At 45.5% G+C, this 26,601-nt stretch overlaps 2 protein-coding genes across 8 annotated transcripts in view; one reads left to right on the top strand and one right to left on the bottom strand.

The window, feature by feature from the left end:
• LOC141146764 (alpha-aspartyl dipeptidase) overlaps nucleotides 1-17,984 on the bottom strand; it is a 123,170-nt gene extending 105,186 nt beyond the window's left edge. For 2 of the 4 annotated variants that reach the window (XM_073633319.1, XM_073633318.1), the window contains exon 1: nucleotides 17,202-17,771. The gene's annotated coding sequence lies outside the window, so the exon portion shown is untranslated. Of the gene's footprint in view, nucleotides 1-17,201; nucleotides 17,772-17,835 lie in introns of those variants that run through there. The other 2 variants (XM_073633315.1, XM_073633316.1) reach the window with 2 other exon arrangements.
• Nucleotides 17,932-26,601, top strand: part of CYP20A1 (cytochrome P450 family 20 subfamily A member 1) — a 99,176-nt gene continuing 90,506 nt past the window's right edge. For all 4 annotated transcript variants that reach the window (XM_073633311.1, XM_073633312.1, XM_073633313.1 and 1 more), the window contains exons 1-2: nucleotides 17,932-18,134; nucleotides 26,455-26,504. In XM_073633311.1, the coding sequence (XP_073489412.1) occupies nucleotides 18,063-18,134; nucleotides 26,455-26,504 (122 nt within the window). In that variant the 5' untranslated portion in view covers nucleotides 17,932-18,062. The remainder of the gene's footprint in view (nucleotides 18,135-26,454; nucleotides 26,505-26,601) is intronic.

A 26,601-nucleotide genomic window follows, 5' to 3' on the forward strand; every position in this document is an offset into this window, starting at 1 on the left:
TTCATGCGACAGCACTCAAGAAATTAAATTTTGCTACAATGTAAAGTAGTGAGTGTACAGCTTGTATAACAGTGTAAATTTGCTGTCCCCTCAAAACAACTCAACACACAGCCATTAATGTCTAAACCACTGGCAACAAAAGTGAAAATGTCCAAACTGGGCCCAAAGTGTCAATTTTATTTGTGGCCACCATTATTTTCCAGCACTGCCTTAACCCTCTTGGGCATGGAGTACACCAGAGCTTCACAGGTTGCCACTGGAGTTCTCTCCCACTCTTCCATGATGAGATCATGGAGCTGGTGGATGTTAGAGACCTTGCTCTCCTCCACCTTTCATTTGAGGATGCCCCACAGATGCTTAATAGGGTTTAGGTCTGAAGACATGCTTGGCCAGTTCATCGCCCTTTACCCTTAGCTTCTTCAGCAAGGCAGTGGTCATCATGGAGGTGTGTTTGGGGTTGTTATCATGTTGGAATACTGCCCTGCGGTCTCTGAAGGGAGGGGATCATGCTCTGCTTCAATATGTCACAGTACATGTTGGTATTCATGGTTCCCTCAATGAACTGTATCTCCCCAGTGCCGGTAGCACTCATGCAGCCCCAGACCATGACACACTCACCACCATGCTTGACTGTAGTCAAGACAAACTTGTCTTTGTGCTCCTCACCTGGCTGCCAACACACACGATTGACACCATCTAAGGCAAATAGGTTTATCTTGGTCTCATCAGACCACAGGATATGGTTCCAGTAATCCATGTCCTTAGTCTGCTTGTCCTCAGCAAACTGTTTGCGGGCTTTCTTGTGCATCATCTTTAGAAGAGGCTTCCTTCTGGGATGACAGCCATGCAAACCAATTTGATGCAGTGAGCGACATATGGTATGAGCACTGACAGGCTGACCCCCCACTCCTTCAACCTCTGCAGCAATGCTGGCAGCACTCATACGTCTATTTCCCAAAGACAACCTCTGGATATGACGCTGAGCACGTGCACTCAACTTCTTTGGTCGACCATGGCGAGTAGGGATAAGCTTCGAGTTCGAGTCAAACCCATGTTCGACTCGAACATCGCATGTTCGACCGTTCATCGAATTTCGAATGTTATGGGCCATTCGTGCCAAATTCGAGTGGCACGTCACGTCCCATAATTCACTGCGGCATCGCAGTGCATTGCTGGCTGATGATTGGCCAAGCATGCACTATGACCCGCATGCTTGGCCAATCACAGCACCGTCTGTACAGAGAGCCGTAATTGGCCAAAGCCAGGGTGGCTTTGACCAATTATGGCTCAGGGGGTTTAGTACACGCCCCACACTATATAAGGCTGCCTGCGTGGCAGCCTTGTGTAGTGTGTTGCGGCAGCGCCGGACTGATAGACAGAGAGACAGTGTCATTTGATTTAAGTTAGATAGAGTAGGCAGGCGAGTCAGTTAGCTGCACTTATAGTGTATTGTGTATATATATGCATCCTAGGTGTTGTGTATATATATATATATATATATATATATATATATATATATATATATATGAGGGCCGAAACAACTAATCGATTAATTGACAACTAATCGATTATGAAATTAATCGATTACTATTTTCATAATCAGCCAGTAACATAATGGGGTTAAAAAAGCTAAAATTAGCCCTATATAGTACAAAAAGAGAAAAAAATCTCTGCTCTAAATATTACTTTCAATGTTGCACAGTAAAAAAACGAAGGGCTAATTTTTTATTTTTTTTTTTAACTCCATTATGTTACTAAATGTCTTAGGCCTGGTTCCCACCCATGTGTTTTTTGGTGCTTTTTGCAGAAATGCATGTAATATTACAGTTCTGTTTGAAAATCTGCAAAACAGTCTAGAATTTTTTTTTTCTTTAAATAAAAAAATTTGATCTGAGTCTGATGATATTTACCAGATTCAACCTCTAATAGTATATAGAGTATATCTCTTCTGTCTGTTATTCTCAGAGAGGATTAAAGATTTTACTCTCTAACCATATAGTTGGTTATTTATATTTACCCCTGCGTATAAAGATATTTAGGAATAAATTGCCTTTTTTTTAAACTTTACATATTAACTAAATTATACACCACACTTTTTTTAAGGTTATTAACCGATTAATCAAAACAATAATCGGCCAACTAATCGATTATGAAAATAATCGTTAGTTGCAGCCCTACTATATATATATATACACTGTATTCAGTTTAGCTAGATCAGTTCCTGTTATTCTCTTCCTACTGACAGGCAGGCAGGTGTTTTTACAGTATTTACAGCTACCTGAAGAAAATTGCTGGTGTTCTTATGATCCTATTAGTCCTATTAGCTACAGTATTTACAGTTAGTGTAGTGCGTCCTCTGCACAGTGTACACCTAAAGCTACCTGAAGAAAATTGGTGGTGTTCTTCTGATCCTATTAGTACCACAGGCAGCTGCAGTATTTACAGTTAGTGTAGTGCGTCCTCTGCACAGTGTGCACCTAAAGCTACCTGAAGAAAATTGGTGGTGTTCTTCTGATCCTATTAGTACCACAGGCAGGCAGCTGCAGTATTTACAGTTAGTGTAGTGCGTCCTCCGCACAGTGTGCACCTAAAGCTACCTGACGAAAATTGCTGTTGTTCTGATCCTATTAATACCACAGGCAGGCAGCTGCAGTATTTACAGTTAGTGTATTGCGTCCTCTGCACAGTGTTCACCTAAAGCTACCTGAAGACAATTGCTGTTGCTCTGATCCTATTAATACCACAGGCAGGCAGCTGCAGTATTTACAGTTAATGTAGTGCGTCCTCTGCACAGTGTGCACCTAAAGCTACCTGAAGACAATTGCTGTTGTTCTGATCCTATTAGTACCACAGGCAAGCAGCTGCAGTATTTACAGTTAGTGTACTGTGTCCTCTGCACAGTGTGCACCTAAAGCTACCTGAAGAAAATTGGTTGTGTTCTTCTGATCCTATTAGTACCACAGGCAGGCAGCTGCAGAATTTACAGTTAGTGTACTGTGTCCTCTGCACAGTGTGCACCTAAAGCTACCTGAAGACAATTGCTGTTGTTCTGATCCTATTAATACCACAGGCAGGCAGCTGCAGTATTTACAGTTAGTGTATTGCATCCTCTGCACAGTGTACACCTAAAGCTACCTGAAGAAAATTGGTGGTGTTCTTCTGATCCTATTAGTACCACAGGCAGGCAGCTGCAGTATTTACAGTTAGTGTACTGTGTCCTCTGCACAGTGTGCACCTAAAGCTACCTGAAGAAAATTGGTGGTGTTCTTCTGATCCTATTAGTACCGCAGGCAGCTGCAGTATTTACAGTTAGTGTAGTGCGTCCTCTGCACAGTGTGCACCTAAAGCTACCTGAAGAAAATGGGTGGTGTTCTTCTGATCCTATTAGTACCGCAGGCAGCTGCAGTATTTACAGATAGTGTAGTGCGTCCTCTGCACAGTGTGCACCTAAAGCTACCTGAAGAAAATTGGTGGTGTTCTTCTGATCCTATTAGTACCACAGGCAAGCAGCTGCAGTATTTACAGTTAGTGTACTGTGTCCTCTGCACAGTGTGCACCTAAAGCTACCTGAAGACAATTGCTGTTGTTCTGATCCTATTAATACCACAGGGAGGCATCTGCAGTATTTACAGTTAGTGTACTGCGTGCTATGCACAGTGTGCACCTAAAGCTACCTGAAGACAATTGCTGTTGTTCTGATCCTATTAATACCACAGGCAGGCAGCTACAGTATTTACAGTTAGTGTACTGTGTCCTCTACACAGTGTGCACCTAAAGCTACCTGAAGAAAATTGGCGTTGTTCTTCTGATCCTATTAGTACCACAGGCAGGCAGCTACAGTATTTACAGTTAGTGTACTGTGTCCTCTGCACAGTGTGCACCTAAAGCTACCTGAAGAAAATTGGTGGTGTTCTTATGATCCAATTAGTACTGCAGGCAGCTGCAGTATTTACAGTTAGTGTAGTGCGTCCTCTGCACAGGGTGCACCTAAAGCTACCTGAAGAAAATTGGTGGTGTTCTTCTGATCCTATTAGTACCGCAGGCAGCTGCAGTATTTACAGTTAGTGTAGTGCGTCCTCTGCACAGTGTGCACCTAAAGCTACCTGAAGAAAATTGGTGGTGTTCTGATCCTATTAGTACCGCAGGCAGCTGCAGTATTTACAGTTAGTGTAGTGCGTCCTCTGCACAGGGTACACCTAAAGCTACCTGAAGAAAATTGGTGGTGTTCTTCTGATCCTATTAGTACCGCAGGCAGCTGCAGTATTTACAGTTAATGTAGTGCGTCCTCTGCACAGTGTGTACCTAAAGCTACCTGAAGAAAATTGGTGGTGTTCTTCTGATCCTATTAGTACCACAGGCAGGCAGCTGCAGTATTTACAGTTAGTGTACTGTGTCCTCTGCACAGTGTGCACCTAAAGCTACCTGAAGAAAATTGGTGGTGTTCTTCTGATCCTATTAGTACCACAGGCAAGCAGCTGCAGTATTTACAGTTAGTGTACTGTGTCCTCTGCACAGTGTGCACCTAAAGCTACCTGAAGACAATTGCTGTTGTTCTGATCCTATTAATACCACAGGCAGGCAGCTTCAGTATTTACAGTTAGTGTACTGCGTCCTCTGCACAGTGTGCACCTAAAGCTCCCTGAAGAAAATTGGTGGTGTTCTTCTGATCCTATTAGTACCACAGGCAGGCAGCTGCAGTATTTACAGTTAGTGTACTGTGTCCTCTGCACAGTGTGCACCTAAAGCTACCTGAAGACAATTGCTGGTGTTCTCATACTAATAATACTAAAGGCAGGCAGTTGATTCTGTTGGCTGCAGTATCAGTATATAGATACATCCCAGCTTTGTGCAGCTACATCTCACTGCAGGCCATTAGTATGTCTGGAAGGCCAATAAGGAGAGGCAGTCACAAGCCAATAAAAGAAGGCAAGCAGGCTCTGTGTTTAGAGGCAACAGTGCTGGTCGTGGAGACGGTGCATCCTCATCAGCACGTGGCCGTGGGACACGCTTGTCCTTTTTTTCGGCTGCTGGCTGTGTTGACCCGCAACATGCGGAAGACTTGGTAGAGTGAATGACCAAGCCGTCCTCATCCTCTCTCACCCAGGCTCAGGGTATTTTGTCTGGCAAAGCAGCTGGCAACGTGGCCTCTTCCATTGGCTCAATGGCATCAGTCACCCCTTCCCTAGCCCCACCATGTCCTCCTGAGGAGTCCCCCGAACTGTTTGACCACAGTGTTGGGTACATGCTCCAGGAGGATGCCCAGCGTTTTGAAGGCTCCGATGATGGTACCCAGCTAGAGGAAGGCAGTAACGTGAACCCAGAGAGAGGGGGTGTCCAAGAAGGACAGCAATCTGGCAGTCATGTTCCCCCAGCTGCAGCATACTGCCAGGTTTGCTCCAGTGATGAGGAGGGAGGGGATGATGAGGTCACTGACTCCACATGGGTGCCTGATAGCAGAGAGGAGGAGGCACATCTCCAACGAGGCAGGATGCCCTCCAGGGGCAAGCTTAAGGGCAGCACACCAACTGCAGCACACCAACTGCATCACACCACAGAGCTCCGTATGTGCAGGGCGCTGCTGTCTCTGCGCGTTATTCCAAAAGTTCTTTAGTGTGGGCCTTTTTTGAGACGAGTGCATCAGATCCCACTGCTGCTATTTGCAACATATGTCTCAAGCGTATCTTGCGTGGCTAAAACATCACCCGCTTGGGCACCACATGCTTGACCAGACATATGTCGACCCACACCAAAGAACAAAGCGGACCTCTCCTTGCTCCTCATCAACCCCACTATACCTTCAGTCCTCTCTGTAATGTGCACTGAGGGGAATGAAGGTGTAGAATTAGGTGTGTCACAGCCAAGTACCTGCGGGCAATCTGCAAGTACACCGACGTCAGATTGTACCAGGCAAATTTCCCTGCCCCAGCTGCTGCACCGCCGAAAGAAGTTTGCTCCCAGCCATCCACATGCCCAGCGGTTGAATGCTAGCTTGGCTAAATTGCTAGCACTTCAACTGCTGCCTTTTCAGTTGGTAGACTATGCCCCCTTCCGTGAGTTTGTGGAATGTGCGGTTCCTCAGTGGCAGCGGAAAGGTGCATATTACCGCTGTCTCATGGTCCAGCAGGCATGGACAGGGATGTTACCTATCTTTCACCGTGCACTGGGTGACTCTTCTGGCAGCTGGGAAGGATGCAGGACAGGGTGCAGTAGTGTTGGAAGTTGTTCCGCCACCACGCCTCCAAAATTCTACTAGTGGTGATTCTGCCACACCTCGCTCCTCCACCCCCTCCTCTTCTTCTTCCTCCATGGCCTCTTCCTGTGCTGATTTGTCCTCGGAACCAGCGTTGCTCCGTAGGCATTCAAGGGGCTACGCAGAACAAAAATATTCCAGCGCACACATGCAAAAAAGGCATTTACCTCCAGCAAGGCTAGTTTAAAACACCTAAACATTTTCAAAAAATATTATCAAAAAATATGGGGATTTGGTCACATCATATTGCTATATGGTGCTTAAGCCCACTTACTTAAAGTACCCCATGATTAGTGGGTCCTACACTATCCATAGATTGGGAGATCCTGCTTCTCTGAACCATGAGAGCAATACACTCTTCTATATTGGAGAACTTTGAGGTCTCCACCCATGACACAAGTGGACACTAATGAGAGGTACTTAATGAGGGAGGGGCTATGCAAGCACGCAGACAAAAAGATGGCATGCAATGCTTGAGCTTGTGTGCTTGCGACAATGGCACCAACCTCCTCTCCTCCCTCCGAAAGGGACAACTGTCCCATGTGTCCTGTTTGGCTCACGTCCTTAACTTGGTTCTTGGGCAGGTACCCGGGCTTACAGGATGTCCTGGGGCAGGCCAGGAAAGTCTGTGTGCATTTCCGCAGGTCATATAATGCCAGTGCTCAGCTGGCTGACCTCCAAAAGGAATTTAACCTGCCCAAGAACCGCCTAATCTGTGACATGCCCACCAGGTGGAACTCAACGTTGGCCATGCTGCAGCGGCTGCACACGCAGCAGAGGGCCATCAATGAGTACCTATGCGACTATGGCACCAGGACAGGGTCAGGGGAGCTTGTTTTTTTTTTCCCCACGCCACATTGTCCTGTCACCATTTGAGGAGGCCACGAGGATGGTGAGCAGTGACAGTGCATGCATCAGTGACACTGTCCCTCTTGTCCACCTGTTGGAGCACACGCTGCATGGAATAATGGACAGGGCACTTGAGGCAGAACAGAGAGAGGAAGAGGAGGACTTCCTTACCTCTCAAGGCCCCCTTTATCCAGACAGTGTTCCTGCGTGCCTGCCAATCACACAGGAAGAGAACATGGATGAGGAGGATTTTGTCAGCATGGAGGTGGAGCCTGGCACTCAGCATTAGCAGCAGTCTTCAAGGGATCATTTACAGTCCGAAGAAACCCATGGACTTGTATGTGGCTGGGAGGAGGTGGCTGCAGATTATGTCGTCCTTAGTGACCCAGAGGACTCTGGACCGAATGCCTCAGCAAACCTACGCTGCATGGCCTCCTTGATCCTGCAAAGCCTGTGGAAGGATCCTGGTATTTGTGGTATCAAGGGGAGGGATGATTACTGGCTGGCAACCCTTCTTGATCTGCGTTACAAGGGTAAGGTTGCGGATCTTATCTTGCTGTCGCAGAGGGAGCAGAGGTTGAAATATCTTCAGGAGGCCTTGCAGAAAGGTTTGTGCAATGCGTTTCCAGAGCCTGGGAGGTTACAATTTCCTGGTGCTTCTGGACAACGTGTTGCTGAGGCTTCGGTCAGTCAAAGAAGGAGCAGTGTAGAAGGTGGCCGTCTGACCAATGCGTTCAATTTTTTAGTCCGCAGCCCAATGATCTGATCGGTTCCAGCAACCATCGCCAGCGTCTGATTCACATGGTGCAGGATTACCTAGGGGCAAGATCAGACTTGGACACCTTTCCCACCGAAAATCCTCTGGGTTACTGGGTCTTCAGGATGGATCACTGGCCAGAGCTTGCACAGTATGTAATTGAGCTACTGGCCTGTCCTGCATCCAGCGTTCTTTCGGAATACACATTCAGTGCTGCTGGAGGCTTTATAACCGATCACAGGCTGCGCCTGTCCACCGAATTGGTCGATCGGCTGACCTTCATAAAAATGAATCAGTCTTGGATCACCAGCTACCAAGCACCTGATGCTGATGTAACCGATTGATTTTTTTTTTAATGTGAGATCCCTTCAAGACTGCCTATGCTGATGCTGAGTCACTATCCTGTTATGCTGAGTGACAATCCTCTTCCTCCTCAATTTTCATGCTGATAGCTTGTAAGAACATTTTTGGTTCTGGGCACCAACACCAGTGGCCAAGGCCCAATTTTTCTGCCCCTGTTTAACAGGGGCGTGTAATTACAATTTTTGATGCAATACTTTGCAGCAGGGCTCATTCCTGCGCCCCACCTATAGCATCTGTGAGGGGTTGCAGTGTTGTGGCAATTTTTCTGTCCCTGTTTTACAGGGGCGTGTAATTACAATTTTTGATGCAATACTTTGCAGCAGGGCCCATTCCTGTGCTCCAACTAGAGTATCTGTGAGGGGTTGCAGTGTTGTGGCACCAGCACCAGTGCCCAAGGCCCAAATTTTCAGCCCCTATCTAACAGGGGCGTATAATTACAATTTTTGATGCAATACTTTGCTGCAGGGCTCATTCCTGCGCTCCAACTATAGCATCTGTGAGGGGTTGCAGTGTTGTGGCACCAGTGCCTAAGGCCCAATTTTTCTGCTCCTGTTGACATGTAATTACAATTCTTGATCTAATATTTCACAGCAGGGCCCATTCCTGCGCCCACCAAGAGTAACTGTGAGGGCTTACAGTGTTGTGGCAACACCACCACCACCAAAGGTCCAATTTTTCTGCCCCTGTTCAACAATGGCATGTAATTCAATTCTTGATCTAATATTTCACAGCAGGGCCCGTTCCTGCACCCACCAAAAGTAACTGTGAGGGCTTACAGTGTTGTGGCAAAACCAACACCTAAGGCCCCAATTTCTGCAGAGTATATAGGGCAGGCCCTTACTTTCAAACATCCAACTTACAAACGACTCCTACTTGCAAACGGAAGGAGACAACAGGAAGTGAGATGAAATCTACCCCTAGGAAGGGAAATTCTCTCCTGTAAGAGTTAATATGGGAAAAACGTGCCTCCTCTTCACTGATGCTTTATCACCAATCCTTGTTTCACTAAAAACCCCATATTTTCAAAAAACTTTTGTCATTGGGACAGAAAGTGGGGTGAAATCTTCTGAAGAGGTGCACAGACAGCAAAACAAATGTTACAGTGGTGATAACCTTTCCCTATGTTTTCCAAAAAGCTTAAAAATAGATTTTTTGACTGCAGCTACACTTTAAAATGTACCAGTTCAAAATTACAAACAGATTCTACTTAACAATAAACCTACAGTCCCTGTCTTGTTTGCACCGCCTGCATACTGCTGTTCAGAGTATATAGGGCCTGGGGGCCCCACGCCTTTTCTTTTTTTAATTTGGGTGCGGGGTTCCCCTTAATATCCATACAAGACCCAAAGGGCCTGGTAATGGACTGGGGGGTGATGGGTACCCATGCCATTTGTCTCACTGATTTTCATCCATATTGCCGGGACCCGACATTACATTAAAGTCGCAAGCAGTTTTAAATGACTTTTATTCCTTTAAAAATGTCATTGTGTGCAGGGACTGTTCTAAGCACGGGAAACACGTGCCACTTTACAGGCATACTATAGACCAGCCTTTCTCAACCAGTGTGCCGCGGCACACTGGTGTGCCGCCAGAGGTTCTCAGGTGTGCCTCGGGATCAGGGGAGAGAAGGGCTGTCAGATGAGCCCGATCTCCCGTTCCCCTGCCGAACTGTACATCGGCACTGTGAGAAGCTCCATCAACCTCAGCAAAGTGAAAGTAAAGTGCAGGGAAGTGTGCTATGCTCTCTGCTTCCCCCTACAGTGTAGTACCTGGCTGAATGAGGACACTGGAAAGGTACTGTGCTAGAAGCTAGATTTGTTTTAAAAGGGCTTTATACATGTGTCTGTGTGTGTGTACATGTGTCTGTATGTGTGTGTGTACATGTGTCTGTATGTGTGTGTGTACATGTGTATATATGTGTGTGTGTGTACATGTGTCTGTATGTGTGTACATGTGTGTGTATGTGTGTACATGTGTGTGTGCATGTGTCTGTATGTGTGTGTGTGCATGTGTCTGTATGTGTGTGAGCATGTGAGTGTCTGTCTGTCTGTGTGTTTGTACGTGTGTGTGTGTGCATGTCTGTCTGTATGTGTGTTTGTACGTGTGTGTGTTCATGTGAGTGTCTGTCTGTATGTGTGTCTGTATGTGTGTTTGTACACGTGTGTGTGTGTGCATGTGTCTGTATGTGTGTTTGTACGTGTGTGTGTGTGTGCATGTGTCTGTATGTGTGTGTGTGCGCATGTGTCTGTCTGTGTGTGTGTGCGCATGTGTCTGTATGTGTGTGTGTGCATGTGTCTGTATGTGTGTGTGTTTGTACATGTGTGTGTGTGCGTGTCTGTATGTGTGTGTGCACATGTGTGTGTGTGTGTGCACGTGTCTGCATGTGCATGTGTACAAGTGCCTGTATGTGTCTGTATGCCTGTGTGCACATGTATGTGTCTGTATATGTGTTTGTGTGTGTGTGTGTGTGTGTGTGTATATATATCTTACTTTTAATCCAGACACCCCCCCTCCATTCCTGTACCATCAGAACTGCTTTTGTAGGTCTTGTTTGTGATAGCAGCCAGGACTGCTTCTCCTCTGAAAAGCAACCCATGCACAGATCGCTTTTCAGAGGAATTGACAGACGGTAAAGAGGCATTATGTTGCCTCCTCACCACTTGTTTTAATGCAGCATCACTACACCGCAACCGTGCAATAAACACAGTTGCAGGGTAGTTGCAGTGCAGCCCCATTCACCCTGGGTATACCTCCAGCTGCAGCCACAACATGTGTACACCCCCAGCTGCTGTCTCTGCAGCTAAAGGGGAAGAAGTTGGGGGTGGTAAAAACAGCTTAACCATGTGCTTTTACCACCCCTCCAACCTGACATGTGAACAAGCCCTTGGTTCACATCTGTGTGGCTGCGTGTAGGGCAGCCCATTCATTTCAATGGGCTTCCCTAACCACAAAAATTCAGGGAAGAAAGTCCAAGACCTTTTTTTTTTTTTTTTTTTTTTTGCACGGCACCAAAAGCACATTTTCCAATGTGTGAGGTACCATTAAGAATTAATGGCACCCCTAAAGAGCAGAGCATTTGTCTGTGTGTCAGGAACAAGTGCAATTTTGCGCATGTTCCGCAACACACAGTAACGTGAACTAAGCCTTGGACTGGGGTGCCTCAAGACTGAAAATACTTTTTAAGGGTGCCCCGACTGGAAGAAGGTTGAGAAACACTGCTATAGACAACCCTCAAGTACGATATTTAAAGGAATATTTCACTTTTTTTTCACTTTAAGCATCATTAACCACTTGCCGACCGCCTAACGCACATATACGGCGGCAGAATGGCACGGGCAGGCAGAATCACGGACCCCCCCCCCCGGTGCCAGCGGCGGTCGGCATTTGACTGGGAGCGTCGGGAGGCGAGGGGGAGACCATCCGATCGTGGCCCCCCCCTCGCGATCGCTCCCAGCCAATCGGAATCCTCCCCTGCCTGTGTGTAGTTTCACACAGGCAGAGGATGTGATGTCATCTCTCCTCGGCTTGGCAGTTTCCGTCCCAGCGCCAAGGAGAGAAGACATGTGAGTGCACAACACACACACACAGTAGAACATGCCAGGCATACTTTACACCCCCGATCCCCCCCGATCGCCCCCCGATCCCCCCCCAATCACCCCCCCCCTGTCACAAACTGACAGCTAGCAGTATTTTTTTTTTTTGTTTTCTGATTACTGCATGGTGTCAGTTTGTGACAGTTACAGTGGTAGGGCAGTGAGTATTACCCCCCTTTAGGTCTAGGATACCCCCCTAACCCCCCCTAATAAAGTTCTAACCCCTTGATCACCCCCTGTCACCAGTGTCACTAAGCGATCATTTTTCTGATCGCTGTATTAGTGTCGCTGGTTTTATTGTTCTCTCTCTCTATTGTTCTGCTCTTTTTTACTGTATTCTATTCTGCAATGTTTTATTGTTGTTATGTTTTATCATGTTTGCTTTTCAGATATGCAATTTTTTATACCTTACCGTTTACTGTGCTTTATTGTTAACCATTTTTTTGTCTTCAGGTACGCCATTCACGACTTTGAGTGGTTATACCAGAATGATGCCTGCAGGTTTAGGTATCATCTTGGTATCATTCTTTTCAGCCAGCGATCGGCTTTCATGTAAAAGCAATCCTAGCAGCTAATTAGCCTCTAGACTGCTTTTACAAGCAGTGGGAGGGAATGCCCCCCCCCCCACATCTTCCGTGTTTTTCTCTGGCTCTCCTGTCTCAACAGGGAACCTGAGAATGCAGCCGGTGATTCAGCCAGCTGACCATAGAGCTGATCAGAGACCAGAGTGGCTCCAAACATCTCTATGGCCTAAGAAACCGGAAGCTACGAGCATTTTATGACTTAGATTTCGCCGGATGTAAACAGCGCCATTGGGAAATTGGGAAAGCATTTTATCACACCGATCTTGGTGTGGTCAGATGCTTTGAGGGCAGAGGAGAAATCTAGGGTCTAATAGACCCCAATTTTTGCAAAAAAGAGTACCTGTCACTACCTTTTGCTATGATAGGGGATATTTACATTCCCTGAGATAACAATAAAAATGATTTAAAAAAAAAAATGAAAGGAACAGTTTAAAAATAAGATAAAAAAATAATAATAATAAAGAAAAAAAAAAAAAAAAAAAAAAAAGCACCCCTGTCCCCCCTGCTCTCGCGCTAAGGCGAACGCAAGCGTCGGTCTGGCGTCAAATGTAAACAGCAATTGCACCATGCATGTGAGGTATCACCGCAAACGTCAGATCGAGGGCAGTAATTTTAGCAGTAGACCTCCTCTGTAAATCTAAAGTGGTAACCTGTAAAGGCTTTTAAAGGCTTTTAAAAATGTATTTAGTTTGTCGCCACTGCACGTTTGTGCGCAATTTTAAAGCATGTCATGTTTGGTATCCATGTACTCGGCCTAAGATCATCTTTTTTATTTCATCAAACATTTGGGCAATATAGTGTGTTTTAGTGCATTAAAATTTAAAAAAGTGTGTTTTTTCCCCAAAAAATGCGTTTGAAAAATCGCTGCGCAAATACTGTGTGAAAAAAAAAATGAAACACCCACCATTTTAATCTGTAGGGCATTTGCTTTAAAAAAATATATAATGTTTGGGGGTTCAAAGTAATTTTCTTGCAAAAAAAATTATTTTTTTATGTAATCAAAAAGTGTCAGAAAGGGCTTTGTCTTCAAGTGGTTAGAAGAGTGGGTGATGTGTGACATAAGCTTCTAGATGTTGTGCATAAAATGCCAGGACAGTTCAAAACCCCCCCAAATGACCCCATTTTGGAAAGTAGACACCCCAAGCTATTTGCTGAGAGGCATGTCGAGTCCATGGAATATTTTATATTGTGACACAAGTTGCGGGAAAGAGACAATTTTTTATTTTTTTTATTTTTTTTTGCACAAAGTTGTCACTAAATGATATATTGCTCAAACATGCCATGGGAATATGTGAAATTACACCCCAAAATACATTCTCTTGCTTCTCCTGAGTACGGGGATACCACATGTGTGAGACTTTTTGGGAGCCTAGCCGCGTACGGGACCCCGAAAACCAAGCACCGCCTTCAGGCTTTCTAATGCTGGCCATACACTATACAGAAAATCGGCCGAACCCATTTTCGAAAAACGAACGTTCGACCGTGACCGCAAACGATCGTGCCATCATATAATGACCGATAATCTGTTCAGTGGACATGAATAAATAATTTTGTGTTCGTTTTTTTACATATACCTAGTGCAGGCAGTTCGGACGGGAAACACATTAACCTTGCAATTTATCGTACGTTCGGCAGAAATTTTCCAAACATGCCGTTCGTTTTTTTTCCACAAAAACGTCACAAACGATTATCGATTTGTACCCACTAACTTGCCGAAAAACGAACGAAGTGTCCATACGAACGATTTTTCGGCCGATTTTTCGTATAGTGTATGGCCAGCATTAGGCCGTAAATTTTTGATTTCACTCTTCACTGCCTATCACAGTTTCAGAGGCCATGGAATGCCCAGGTGGCAAAAAAAAACCCCAAATGACCCCATTTTGGAAAGTAGACACCCCAAGCTATTTGATGAGAGGTATAGTGAGTATTTTGCAGACCTCACTTTTTGTCACAAAGTTTTGAAAATTGAAAAAAGAAAAAAAAAAAATTTTTTTTCTCGTCTTTCTTTATTTTCAAAAACAAATGAGAGCTGCAAAATACTCACCATGCCTCTCAGCAAATAGCTTGGGGTGTCTACTTTCCAAAATGGGGTCATTTGGGGGGGTTTTGTGCCACCTGGGCATTCCATGGCCTCCGAAACTGTGATAGGTAGTGAGGAGTTAAATCAAAAATGTACGCCCTTAGAAATCCTGAAGGCAGTGATTGGTTTTCGGGGCCCCGTACACGGCTAGGCTCCCAAAAAGTCCCACACATGTGGTATCCCCGTACTCAGGAGAAGCAGCTAAATGTATTTTGGGGTGCAATTCCACATATGCCCATGGCCTGTGTGAGCAATATATCATTTAGTGACAACTTTGTGCAAAAAAAAAAAAAATTTGTCACTTTCCCGCAACTTGTGTCAAAATATAAAACATTCCATGGACTCAACATGCCTCAAAGCAAATAGCTTGGGGTGTCTACTTTCCAAAATGGGGTCATTTGGGGGGGTTTATGCCATCTGGGCATTTTATGGCCTTCAAAACTGTGATAGGTAGTGAGGAGTAAAATCAAAAATGTACGCCCTTAGAAATCCTGAAGGCAGTGATTGGTTTTCGGGGCCCCGTACGCGGCTAGGCTCCCAAAAAGTCCCACACATGTGGTATCCCCATACTCAGGAGAAGCAGCTAAATGTATTTTGGGGTGCAATTCCACATATGCCCATGGCCTGTGTGAGCAATATATCATTTAGTGACAGCTTTTTGTAATTTTTTTTTTTTTTTTTTGTCATTATTCAATCACTTGGGACAAAAAAAATGAATATTCAATGGGCTCAACATGCCTCCCAGCAAATTCCTTGGGGTGTCTACTTTCCAAAATGGGGTCATTTGTGGGGGTTTTGTACTGCCCTGCCATTTTAGCACCTCAAGAAACAACATAGGCAGTCATAAATTAAAGGCTGTGTAAATTCCAGAAAATGTACCCTAGTTTGTAGGCGCTATAACTTTTGCGCAAACCAATAAATATACACTTATTGACATTTTTTCTACCAAAGACATGTGGCCGAATACATTTTGGCCTAAATGTATGACTAAAATTGAGTTTATTGGATTTTTTTTAGAACAAAAAGTAGAAAATATCATTTTTTTTCAAAATTTTCGGTCTTTTTCCGTGTATAGCGCAAAAAATAAAAACGGCAGAGGTGATCAAATACCATCAAAAGAAAGCTCTATTTGTGGGAAGAAAAGGACGCAAATTTCGTTTGGGTACAGCATTGCATGACCGCGCAATTAGCAGTTAAAGCGACGCAGTGCCGAATTGTAAAAAGTGCTCTGGTCAGGAAGGGGGTAAAACCTTCCGGGGCTGAAGTGGTTAAAATCACTGCTCCCTAAAACTTTTTTTTGCATTGATATATGTCCCCTGGGGCAGGACCCGGGTCCCCAAACCCTTTTTAGGACAATAACTTGCATATTAGCCTTTAAAATTAGCACTTTTGAACGTTCGAGTCCCATAGACTTTAATGGGGTTCTAAAGTTCGCGCGAACTTTCGGTCCGTTCGCCGGTTCTGGTGCGAACCGAACCGGGGGGTGTTCGGCTCATCCCTAATGGTGAGGCCTGTTCTGAGTGGAACCTGTCCTGTTAAACCATTGTATGGTCTTGGCCACCATGCTGCAGCTCAGTTACAGGTTCTTGGCAATCTTCTTATAGCCTAGGCCATCTTTATGGCAACAATTCTTTTTTTCAGATCCTCAGAGAGTTCTTTGCCATGAGGTGCCATGTTGAACTTCCAGTGACCAGTATGAAAGAGTGAGAGCGATAACACCAAATTTAACACACCTGCTCCCCATGCACACCTGAGACCTTGTAACACTAACGCGTCACATGACATCGGGGAGGGAAAATGGTTAATTGACCCCAATTTGGACATTTTCACTTAGGGGTGTACTCACTTTTGTTGCCAGCGGTTTAGACATTTACACTGTTATACAAGCTGTACACTCACTACTTTACATTGTAGCAAAGTGTCATTTCTTCAGTGTTGTCACATGAAAAGATATAATAACATATTTACAAAAATGTTAGGAGTGTATTCACTTTTGTGAGATACTGTGTGTGTGTGTGTGTGTGTGTGTATAAAAATATATATACCGTATCCTCCCTCTCTCTCTGTAAACTGTATCTTCCCCTCTCTCTCTGTGTATACTGTATCTCCCTCTGTACCTCAACAATAAGGATAAGCTGAGGAGTGTTTGCAACTGCACATGCAGAGCCCTGGCAGGAATTCAGCACTGCACAGCACTAATCACAGGCAGTGAGACATTTTCCCAATCCGCGGCTGCACAGATCGGGAAATTTCTCACTTCCTGTGATTAGCGCAGTGCCGACTTCCTGGTGGGCAAGGGCACGTGCGGTTGCAAACACGCCTGAGCTCATTCTTACTCAACAATAGTAATGGGCTTGCATCGAACCTGCCAGGAAGCTGTCACTGCACACCACCATTCATAGACAGTGAGGCATTTCCCACCTGGCAGCTGTACATACACACGCTGCCTATGATTGGCAGTTCCGGCTTCCTGGCAGGTTCAATCCAAACACGCCCAAGCCCATTCTTAAGCCTTGTACACACGATCGGATTTTCGTCAGGGAATTGTGTCATCACACGTCAATTGTTGTCCAACTTTCCGCCAACAAATGTTGGATGGCAAGCTAGTAAATTTTCGGCGGACAGCGGTCTGTTGTCAGATTTTCGTATCGTGTGTACACAAGTCCGTCACTCCAAAGTCCAAACACGCATGCTCTGAATCAATGCTCACAAAACACAATATTACCAGAAATCCGCAATGTGGTTCTGGGCTGGCTTTCCTTCACATGTAGTCTTTCTGCAGGCTGCAGCCAATGGTCGGGTGTAGCGTGGCCTCTGAACACTCCTCCCTGAGTGTCAGTCCCTTCCATTCATCAGAGCAGCCAGCACAGCCGTGTGTCTCACCTGTGCACTGCTCAGGGGGTCAGGGCAGGATCAGCACTGCAGAGGGAGAAAAGCAGTGACCGTGGCCCAGAGTTGGACCCGGTGGCCCACAGGGCAAATGCCTGCAATCCGGGGACAGTGTCCTCAGTTCGGGGGGGAGAGGGGTTTGGTCACATAGTCATAACAGGAAGTGAGAGGAAATCCCTCCAAAGTCAGACAATCCCTGGTTGTCACTAAAACGAATGTCCTCATTAGAGGATCCCCCCTCTATTCCTATTCTGGGAACAACCTAAAGTTTGGGATTTTTTTTTTACTTTGGGTGAGAATGGTAAACATGACAAATATTGGGGGTGAATCTCCCTAACAGAGGTTCTAATCCCTCTCCACGCCACCCAAAACTAAAAAAAAAAAAAAAAGTTTTTCTTTAGTTATATTTTAAACCACACATTCTAAAATGTATGTCAATAGTAGAACTACATGCATAAAAATGCACATACCTATACGCCTGATTTAATAACAGCAGCCAGCGCCCTCCGCCCCGGCGTCTACTCTACACACAACCCACGTGTCACTCCTCTGCTACTGAACACCACGGTGGTGTTTCCGGGAGTCGATTGCTCTTGCCTGGCAGGAGGTGGAGCTGATGGCCGAGCGGACTGAGCAGAGCTGCCTGTCTTAGTGTAGGGGGCCTGTTGTTGCTGAGCCGGGTGTACAGTGCTGGAGGATGTTGGACTTCGCTATATTCGCCATCACCTTTCTCCTGATCCTGGTGGGAGCGGTCCTGTACCTGTACCCGGTAAGAGGAGGAGAGATGCTGACAGTGGCTGCTGATGTGGCAGCTGTTGGTGCAGAAGAGTGAGCCTGCTCTTATTCACACTACAATGCCTGCCACAGGCCTGTACACCGATACTATGGGGGCTACTGAGACATGCTTACACCAATAGAATACTATGGGGGCTAATGAGACATGCTTACACCAATAGAATACTATGGGGGCTACTGAGACATGCTTACACCAATAGAATACTATGGGGGCTACTGAGACATGCTTACACCAATAGAATACTATGGGGGCTACTGAGACATGCTTACACCAATAGAATACTATGGGGGCTACTGAGACATGCTTACACCAATAGAATACTATGGGGGCTACTGAGACATGTTTACACCAATAGAATACTATGGGGGCTACTGAGACATGCTTACACCAATAGAATACTATGGGGGCTACTGAGACATGCTTACACCAATAGAATACTATGGGGGCTACTCAGACATGTTTACACCAATAGAATACTATGGGGGCTACTGAGACATGCTTACACCAATAGAATACTATGGGGGCTACTCAGACATGTTTACACCAATAGAATACTATGGGGGCTACTGAGACATGCTTACACCAATAGAATACCATGGGGGTACAGAGACATGCTTACACCAATAGAATACTATGGGGGCTACTGAGACATGTACTGAGACATGCTTACACCAATAGAATACTATGGGGGCTACTGAGACATGCTTACACCAATAGAATACTATGGGGGCTACTGAGACATGCTTACACCAATAGAATACCATGGGGGTACAGAGACATGCTTACACCAATAGAATACTATGGGGGCTACTGAGACATGTACTGAGACATGCTTACACCAATAGAATACTATGGGGGCTACTGAGACATGCTTACACCAATAGAATACTATGGGGGCTACTGAGACATGCTTACACCAATAGAATACTATGGGGGCTACTGAGACATGCTTACACCAATAGAATACTATGGGGGCTACTGAGACATGCTTACACCAATAGAATACTATGGGGGCTACTGAGACATGCTTACACCAATAGAATACCATGGGGGTACAGAGACATGCTTACACCAATAGAATACTATGGGGGCTACTGAGACATGCTTACACCAATAGAATACTATGGGGGCTACTGAGACATGCTTACACCAATAGAATACTATGGGGGCTACTGAGACATGCTTACACCAATAGAATACTATGGGGGCTACTGAGACATGCTTACACCAATAGAATACCATGGGGGTACAGAGACATGCTTACACCAATAGAATACCATGGGGGTACAGAGACATGCTTACACCAATAGAATACTATGGGGGTACAGAGACATGCTTACACCAATAGAATACTATGGGGGTACAGAGACATGCTTACACCAATAGAATACTATGGGGGCTACTCAGACATGCTTACACCAATAGAATACCATGGGGGTACTGAGACATGCTTTCCCCCATGGTTCACACATTGTTACAATTGGATACCATTAGAACAATGTGTGAAAGTTGTATGAGTCTTGGGTAAAAACATGTATATATGTTAAAAGTAGATAACTGAGTTGTGTATGTGAAAATCACATTATTTATACAGTTTACAGCCTTTTACGGGGTGGGGGGAACTAGCAATATCCTATAAACTTGCTATACGGTCCCCTGGGGGAGAATGGGCGGGCTTTTGCTGTGCCTTCCCCTGGGGTAGGGGGGGGGGGCTTGTAATACATTAGGCCTCATTCACATGGGGGTGTACTACAGTGTACACCCATGGAGGGTCATGTTTTACCACCCCCTGCTCACCTGGCCCAACACTGAACCCCCCCCCCCCCGCTCACAACACTGAACCCGCCCTGCTCACCTGGCCCAACACTGAACCCCCCCCCCCCCGCTCATCTGGCCCAACACTGAACCCCCCCCCCGCTCATCTGGCCCAACACTGAACCCCCCCCCCCCCGCTCATCTGGCCCAACACTGAACCCCCCCCCCCGCTCATCTGGCCCAACACTGAACCCCCCCCCGCTCATCTGGCCCAACACTGAACCCCCCCCCGCTCATCTGGCCCAACACTGAACCCCCCCCCCGCTCATCTGGCCCAACACTGAACCCCCCCCCGCTCATCTGGCCCAACACTGAACCCCCCCCGCTCATCTGGCCCAACACTGAACCCCCCCCTATTCATCTGGCCCACCAGTGTACCCCCTCTTTCTCATCTGGCCCACCACTCTACCCCCCCTTTCTCATCTGCCCCACCACTCTACCCCCCCTTTCTCATCTGCCCCACCAGTGTACCCCTTTTCTCATCTGCCCCACCAGTGTACCCCTTTTCTCATCTGCCCCACCAGTGTACCCCTTTTCTCATCTGCCCCACCACTCTACTACATATGGAATGGATGCGCAATGATGCGCTGAGGTCAGGGGCATTTTCAGAAAGCAGTGGGCCTGTGTGCACGATCATAAGTTGGGCCCCCGCAGCTGAGAAAAAGTGGTTGGGTGTGATTTTCATTGCGCTGAATACTGGCTGTGGCTTAAAGGGACACGCAGCGCAGTGGTTCAGTAGTAAGTGACGCAAAGGTTCAGGAATAGTTTCAACAAAGTTTGCAGAAGCTCAACAGTAATTCCACAAACTGTTACCTGATTGTGGTTTTCTCAATCACAGTAAAATACCTTCTTTCTGAGATTGGTAGTGGCAACCAATCGAGTCTTCTTCCTTCAGATGGTGGGCGGGACTAGCAGGACTGATTGGCTTTAGCAATGGCCAATGATAGCCCTCCTCCTCCTGAAAACAGGGACCCGACCCCCTAGCAGAACTGCACCCATTCTCTTCCCCATCACAAAAGCTGACGATCGCAGCTACAGCAAAGTTAGAGAACCAAACAATGTTTCCCATCTTTTACAATGTGCGGGGGCACAGTGCCTCCCCCTCAGTACAGGTGCGGTGTGGGGAATTCTGAAATTGGAATGCATTAGTGTCTCACTGACACTACCCTGCGCTGCTGATGAGGAGGGAGTCGAGTGCCGGCAAAAGAGGCTTGCGTGCTGCTTGCGGCACCAGTGCTGGGGGTTGCCTACCCCTGGTCTAGAATCTCCTTTGTAACACAAAGTCCCCTTGCAGAGCAGGGAAGGGTTGGATACTCTGTCAGGTTTTAACTTGCCATCTATGCCTCATTGGAGGGATTTCTCTTCACGTTCTGTCAGGACAGGAATGGATTGAAAATTTCTCCAAGAGGGGCACAAAGACAATAATCATTTTTAGCGAGTGTGGAAAAATTAGAACTTCTGATAATTTTGTCATTGTATCTATGCTAGGGTTTCACCGATAACGAGTATTTTTACAAGTACTCATGAAAAAGCTACGATATCCAAAACCAATAACTTTGCGGTGCAATTTGAGCCCATGTAAGATGAATGGGATCAAATCACACTGCAAAGAATCGCATGCGATTTGAACAGGAATGCGGTGTGATTCCTGTCAAAATTACATGTGGTTTCCTGCACCGCTCCTGTGTGAACCCAGGTTGAAATCACTATGACATGCCTGGGTACACAGGAGCAGTGTGGGAAACTACATGTGATTCGGACAGGAATCACACTGCATGCCTGTTCACATTGCATGCGATTCTTTGCAGTGCGATATGAGCCCATTCATTTTGTACGGGCTCAAATGGCACCGCAAAAGTATTGGTATTCGCCCGTAAAAAAAAAAAAAAAAAGTGTATGTGCAACCCTAATCTATACCTGGTTCCGCCCACAACCACAAAAACACACACACACACACACACACACACACACACACACACACACACACACACACGGATAATCTCCTCTGTGAGGTTACATACAGAAGCAACAATCTGACTTTTTTTATCCTCACGTTATCGCAAACTAAAAATATTTTTTTTGTTGTAGCTGGAGTTAGATGATTGCCTGGAGTAGGTAGGAAAATAATGCAAATTTAGTATTTGACTTAAAAATATCCTTTTACACTTTATACTGGAGATAAATGTGCTTTCTGTAAAGTTTACTTCTAATACACATTCACCGGGTGCAAAGTTATTAAGGTGTGTGTATAACATTGCTTCACAATTACTCAGCTGTGTAAACATACAAAGAGCAATTTAATAATAGATTTTATTTTTTCAGTTTGTGAGGTTTCAGGAATACACACATTAAAGAGAAGTAGAAGGTTTTTTTTTTTTATCTCAAAAATAAAGAGTTAACGCATATACAGAGAACCATAAGGCACAGTGTTTGCTCGGAGATGTTACAATAATCATAGTACAGAGCATCAACCTTGCAGTGCGCATTATACATTGTCCAGAGAAACAAATAAACCTAAAGTAAAGTCATAGTCATTCATATCTTTTAGACCAAGGATTACATCTAAAATAGCATACCAGACGTTGGGGGGGGGGGGGGGGGGGGGGGCACACCGGTCAGCTAAAGAAAAAAAAGACTTAAAGAAAAAATTTAATTAAAAATAAATATAAAATTTAATTAAATAAACTTAAACCATAAAGTCCATAAATGAGTGATATAAAAATATTCAAGGAATTTGTAGATGCATAAAAGTCTCTTCCATGAAATCTCCTACAAGGAATAAGGGTTAAGAACACTCTGTGAGGGATCTTCTAAGTATAGAGTCCACCACCACATAGACTAAAGGCTTACCAGCTGAACAAGCTGTGGAAGCTTGTGACCTATACCTGGCCAGGGCCTTTAGTTCTCCGGACACCTCCAGTGGCTAGTCGAGCCAGATGTTCCTGCAGGCTTGGTAGAGGTCAAAACTCCGACGGACAGCCACAAAAATAGCGTCAATGGATAAGTTATGGCCCATAAAAAGAAAACAAAAGGGGCGTCATAGGTAAAACCAGATGGTTTTTATTGATAAAAAATTCTGTTAAGAACAGACAAGCTAAAAACGATTACCAGAAGGTAAATAATGCCGTCCGGCAAATGGTGCAAACACGCCCGTTCAAACGGAGCGTGAGAGCAGCGAGGTGACGTCAGCACGTCGCTCCTCCCTACACTAGTTTCGTCACTAGGCGAATGTCGTCTTGGGGCACAGAACAAAGTCTGGAAAAAAGGGGGGGGGGGGGGCAGAAAACCCATCCTATCTCATCGTCTACTACCAAATGAGGTGAACCCTAAGCTTGGAATCTGCACCCGCATTGCTGCACCGATTACATGCAATGTTTGTGCAATGCGAATTCAGCCATACAGCTGTATGCCTGAACCTTTTTTTTCCCTGCATTGGAATCCCACTGCGATCTGTGAACCGATCTGGGGGTGTCATTAATTTTATATTGACACGTGCAGCGGTTTGCAGACGGCAGTTTGAGGGAGACGCGATGCGGGAACTGGCACTGGAATCACGCTGGTTCCCGCATCGCATATGTGTGAACCCCGACTAAATTGCCAAGAATCTTACCTCGACCCAAACAGCCCAGATTTTATGGAATTTTTTGTGGCATTTTCGGCTCATATAGTTACGTTTTTATATAGGGGTAGGGTGGAATTAATCGCAGATCTCCACTCAGAGACCATGGGAGGGTCAGCCTGTTTTCAATTGGATAGAATGGCTTTTCTTCCGTAAAATGACAAATAGCTGTTTGTGAGTGTTGGGAGCGATTGAGTCACGATTTCCTAAAAGGAGTAACCTAGGATCCATTTCCACAGACAGACCTTCCACTGAATTTATCTCGGTTACCACTTCCCTCCAGAATCCTTGAACAAGGGGGCATGACCAAATGAATAAACGTACCAGTCTCAGTATGACAGAAGTAGAAGTTTATATGTTAACCACTTCAGCCCCGGAAGATTTTACCCCCTTCCTGACCAGAGCACTTTTTACAATTTGGCACTGCGTCGCTTTAACTGGTAACTGCGCGGTCATGCAATGCTGTATCCAAACTAAATTTTTTTTCCCCACAAATAGAGCTTTCTTTTGGTGCTATTTGATCACCTCTGCGGTTTTTATGTCTTGCGTTATACACAAAAAAAGAGCGAAAATTGTGAAAAAAAAATATTTTTTACTTTTTGCTATAATATCCCCAAAAATGTTTTTAAAAAAAACAAATTTCTTCATCAGTTTAGGCCAATATATATTCTTCTACATATTTTTGGTAAAAAAATTGCAATAACTGTATATTGATTGGTTTGTGCAAAAGTTATAACGTCTACAAACTATGAGAAAGATTTATGGCATTTTTTTTATCTATTTTTTTTTTTTTTACTAGTACTGACGGTGATCTGCGTTTTTGTTTTTTTGTTTTTTGCAGGATTGCAACGGACAGATAGGACACTTTTGACACATTTTTGGGACCATTAACATTTATACAGCGATCGGTGCTATAAAAATGCACTGATTACTGTGTAAATGACACTGGTAGGGAAGGGGTGAACACTAGGGGGTGATCAAGGGGTTAAATGTGTGTTCCCTCAGTGTGTTCTAACTGTATGGGGATAGGACTGAGTAGGAGAGGAGGCATCTCTGTTCCTACTTACTAGGAACAAACGACATGTCTTCTCTCCTCTGACAGTACAGGGATTGGCTGTCACGTGCTGGCGCTTGTGCACGCAATCACGACTGCCGGCCATGCCCACCGGGTCCCCCGCCGCACAGCGGGCACGTGCCCTCTGGCATCTCTTAAAGGAGCCCTGTACCTGTACTGGGTTTCACGCAAGGGAGCCATTCTGCCCCCGTAAATACACGTGGGCCGGTCGGGAACCGGTTAAAGTGGTTGTAAATCCTTACATATACCCAGTCAAGTGACTGCCCTTAGGTGATACACAGAGATGAAACAAATCTTCCCATATAAGTTTTACCTGATTATTTGCAGCCATTTGTCCTGTACATCCTTGTAAAACTCAGAGATCAAAAGGATTTTTCACAGACTCAAAGTAGGAGGCGGGGAGCTGCAGTTACACACTGTACAAGAGCTCTGAGAGCTACACACACACACACACACACACACACACACACACACACACACACACACACACACACACACGAACAGAGCTGAGGCTGTCAATCAGCTGGAGCTCCCTCCCATGTGACCATTTTTTTTCTTGGAGTTAGGAAAACATGTTAGAAGTGACGCATGCTGATAGCAAAGGATCTAGACAACAGAGAAATTAACTTCTGCTTGGATCGTGTACCTGACAGTGGATTCACACCTTTGTGCATAAATTCATGTGTGTCTTAACATTTATCAACATGCTTTATGTGATTGTTACCAAAGACTCCTTCCCCCTGTCCTTAAAGTGTTTGTTAACCCCCCAAAAAAGTAGATTCTGGTCCCTTAAAGCAGATTACACAGCACAGCGCTTGTGCTGTGTAATCTGCCCCCTTCTAAACTGTAAAAAAAACAAAAAAAAACCCAGAATATTGCACTTCCTGTATGCCCTCTCTAAATAGACCACGATAACCAGGGTAGCTCCGCCCTGATCACCGTGGTCTAAGTGCGTTCCTCCTTCATACGCTGTCCCCTCTTCTCTCCCCTTACCTCCCCTCCTTCCTCCCTGTCATCTGCCTCTGTCTGTCTCCGGCCCACCAGCCCCCCGCTGCCATTGCTTGTAAATTAAATTCATAAAATTTTCACTGCCAGCCTCTGGCATAGCACACTAGGTCATTAGTTTTACAAAACGAGCGCTGTAAATACCTAATATCAGCTGTATTCAGGCCGGTCACATGACTCACGGCCGCTTTACAGCTCAGACAGGGCTTCTGTGGAGGAGACAAGCAGTTCCGTGATCTCCCCGGCTGACGTCAGAAGGAGATCACGGCCCCTCCCTCAGAAGCCATTCATCAGAGCTGGAAAGTGGCCGTGAGTCATGTCACTGGCCTGAAGACAGCTGATATTAGGTATTTACAGCGCTCGTTTTGTAAAACTAGTGACACAGTGTGCTAAGCCAGCCTCCAACAGAGGTGCTGGCATAGTTTTATATACATGGGTTAACAAACCCTTTAAACACAACCCTAGTTTTTTTTTTGGCCAAGGCCTTCTTACTTCCTGTAGTTCTGCCTGGGCAGGAATGACAAAGCCTAGCTGCCCGAAGCCTCCTGGAAACCTCACGTTACACGTGTGCATGTGCTGCAGCTGATCATCAGGGGGCTGACTGCAAGAACCCAGAAGTGACAACCAGCTCCCAATGATGTAAGCAAAGAAGATGGCAGCATGGGACCTAGTGTTGGATTACAGCAGGACATCACTGATTTTGCTTGATGCGAGTATATGTTTAACAACATCTTCATCAAAATGGTAAACTATCAGTTTTTTTTTTTTTTCTCTTTCAGTCTTCCAGACAAGCATGTGGTATACCCGGCCTTGCTCCTACAGAAGAGAAGTGAGTTATCCAGTGCCAGTAATAAGCATTAACATTCATGGTGTTCTCGATATACTGTATGTCTCCAGTTGCCTCACTGACAGAATTTCCATCCCTG

Source organism: Aquarana catesbeiana, linkage group LG06 (assembly GCF_042186555.1).
Source record: "Aquarana catesbeiana isolate 2022-GZ linkage group LG06, ASM4218655v1, whole genome shotgun sequence".
In the NCBI taxonomy this organism is placed as follows: Eukaryota; Metazoa; Chordata; class Amphibia; order Anura; family Ranidae; genus Aquarana; species Aquarana catesbeiana.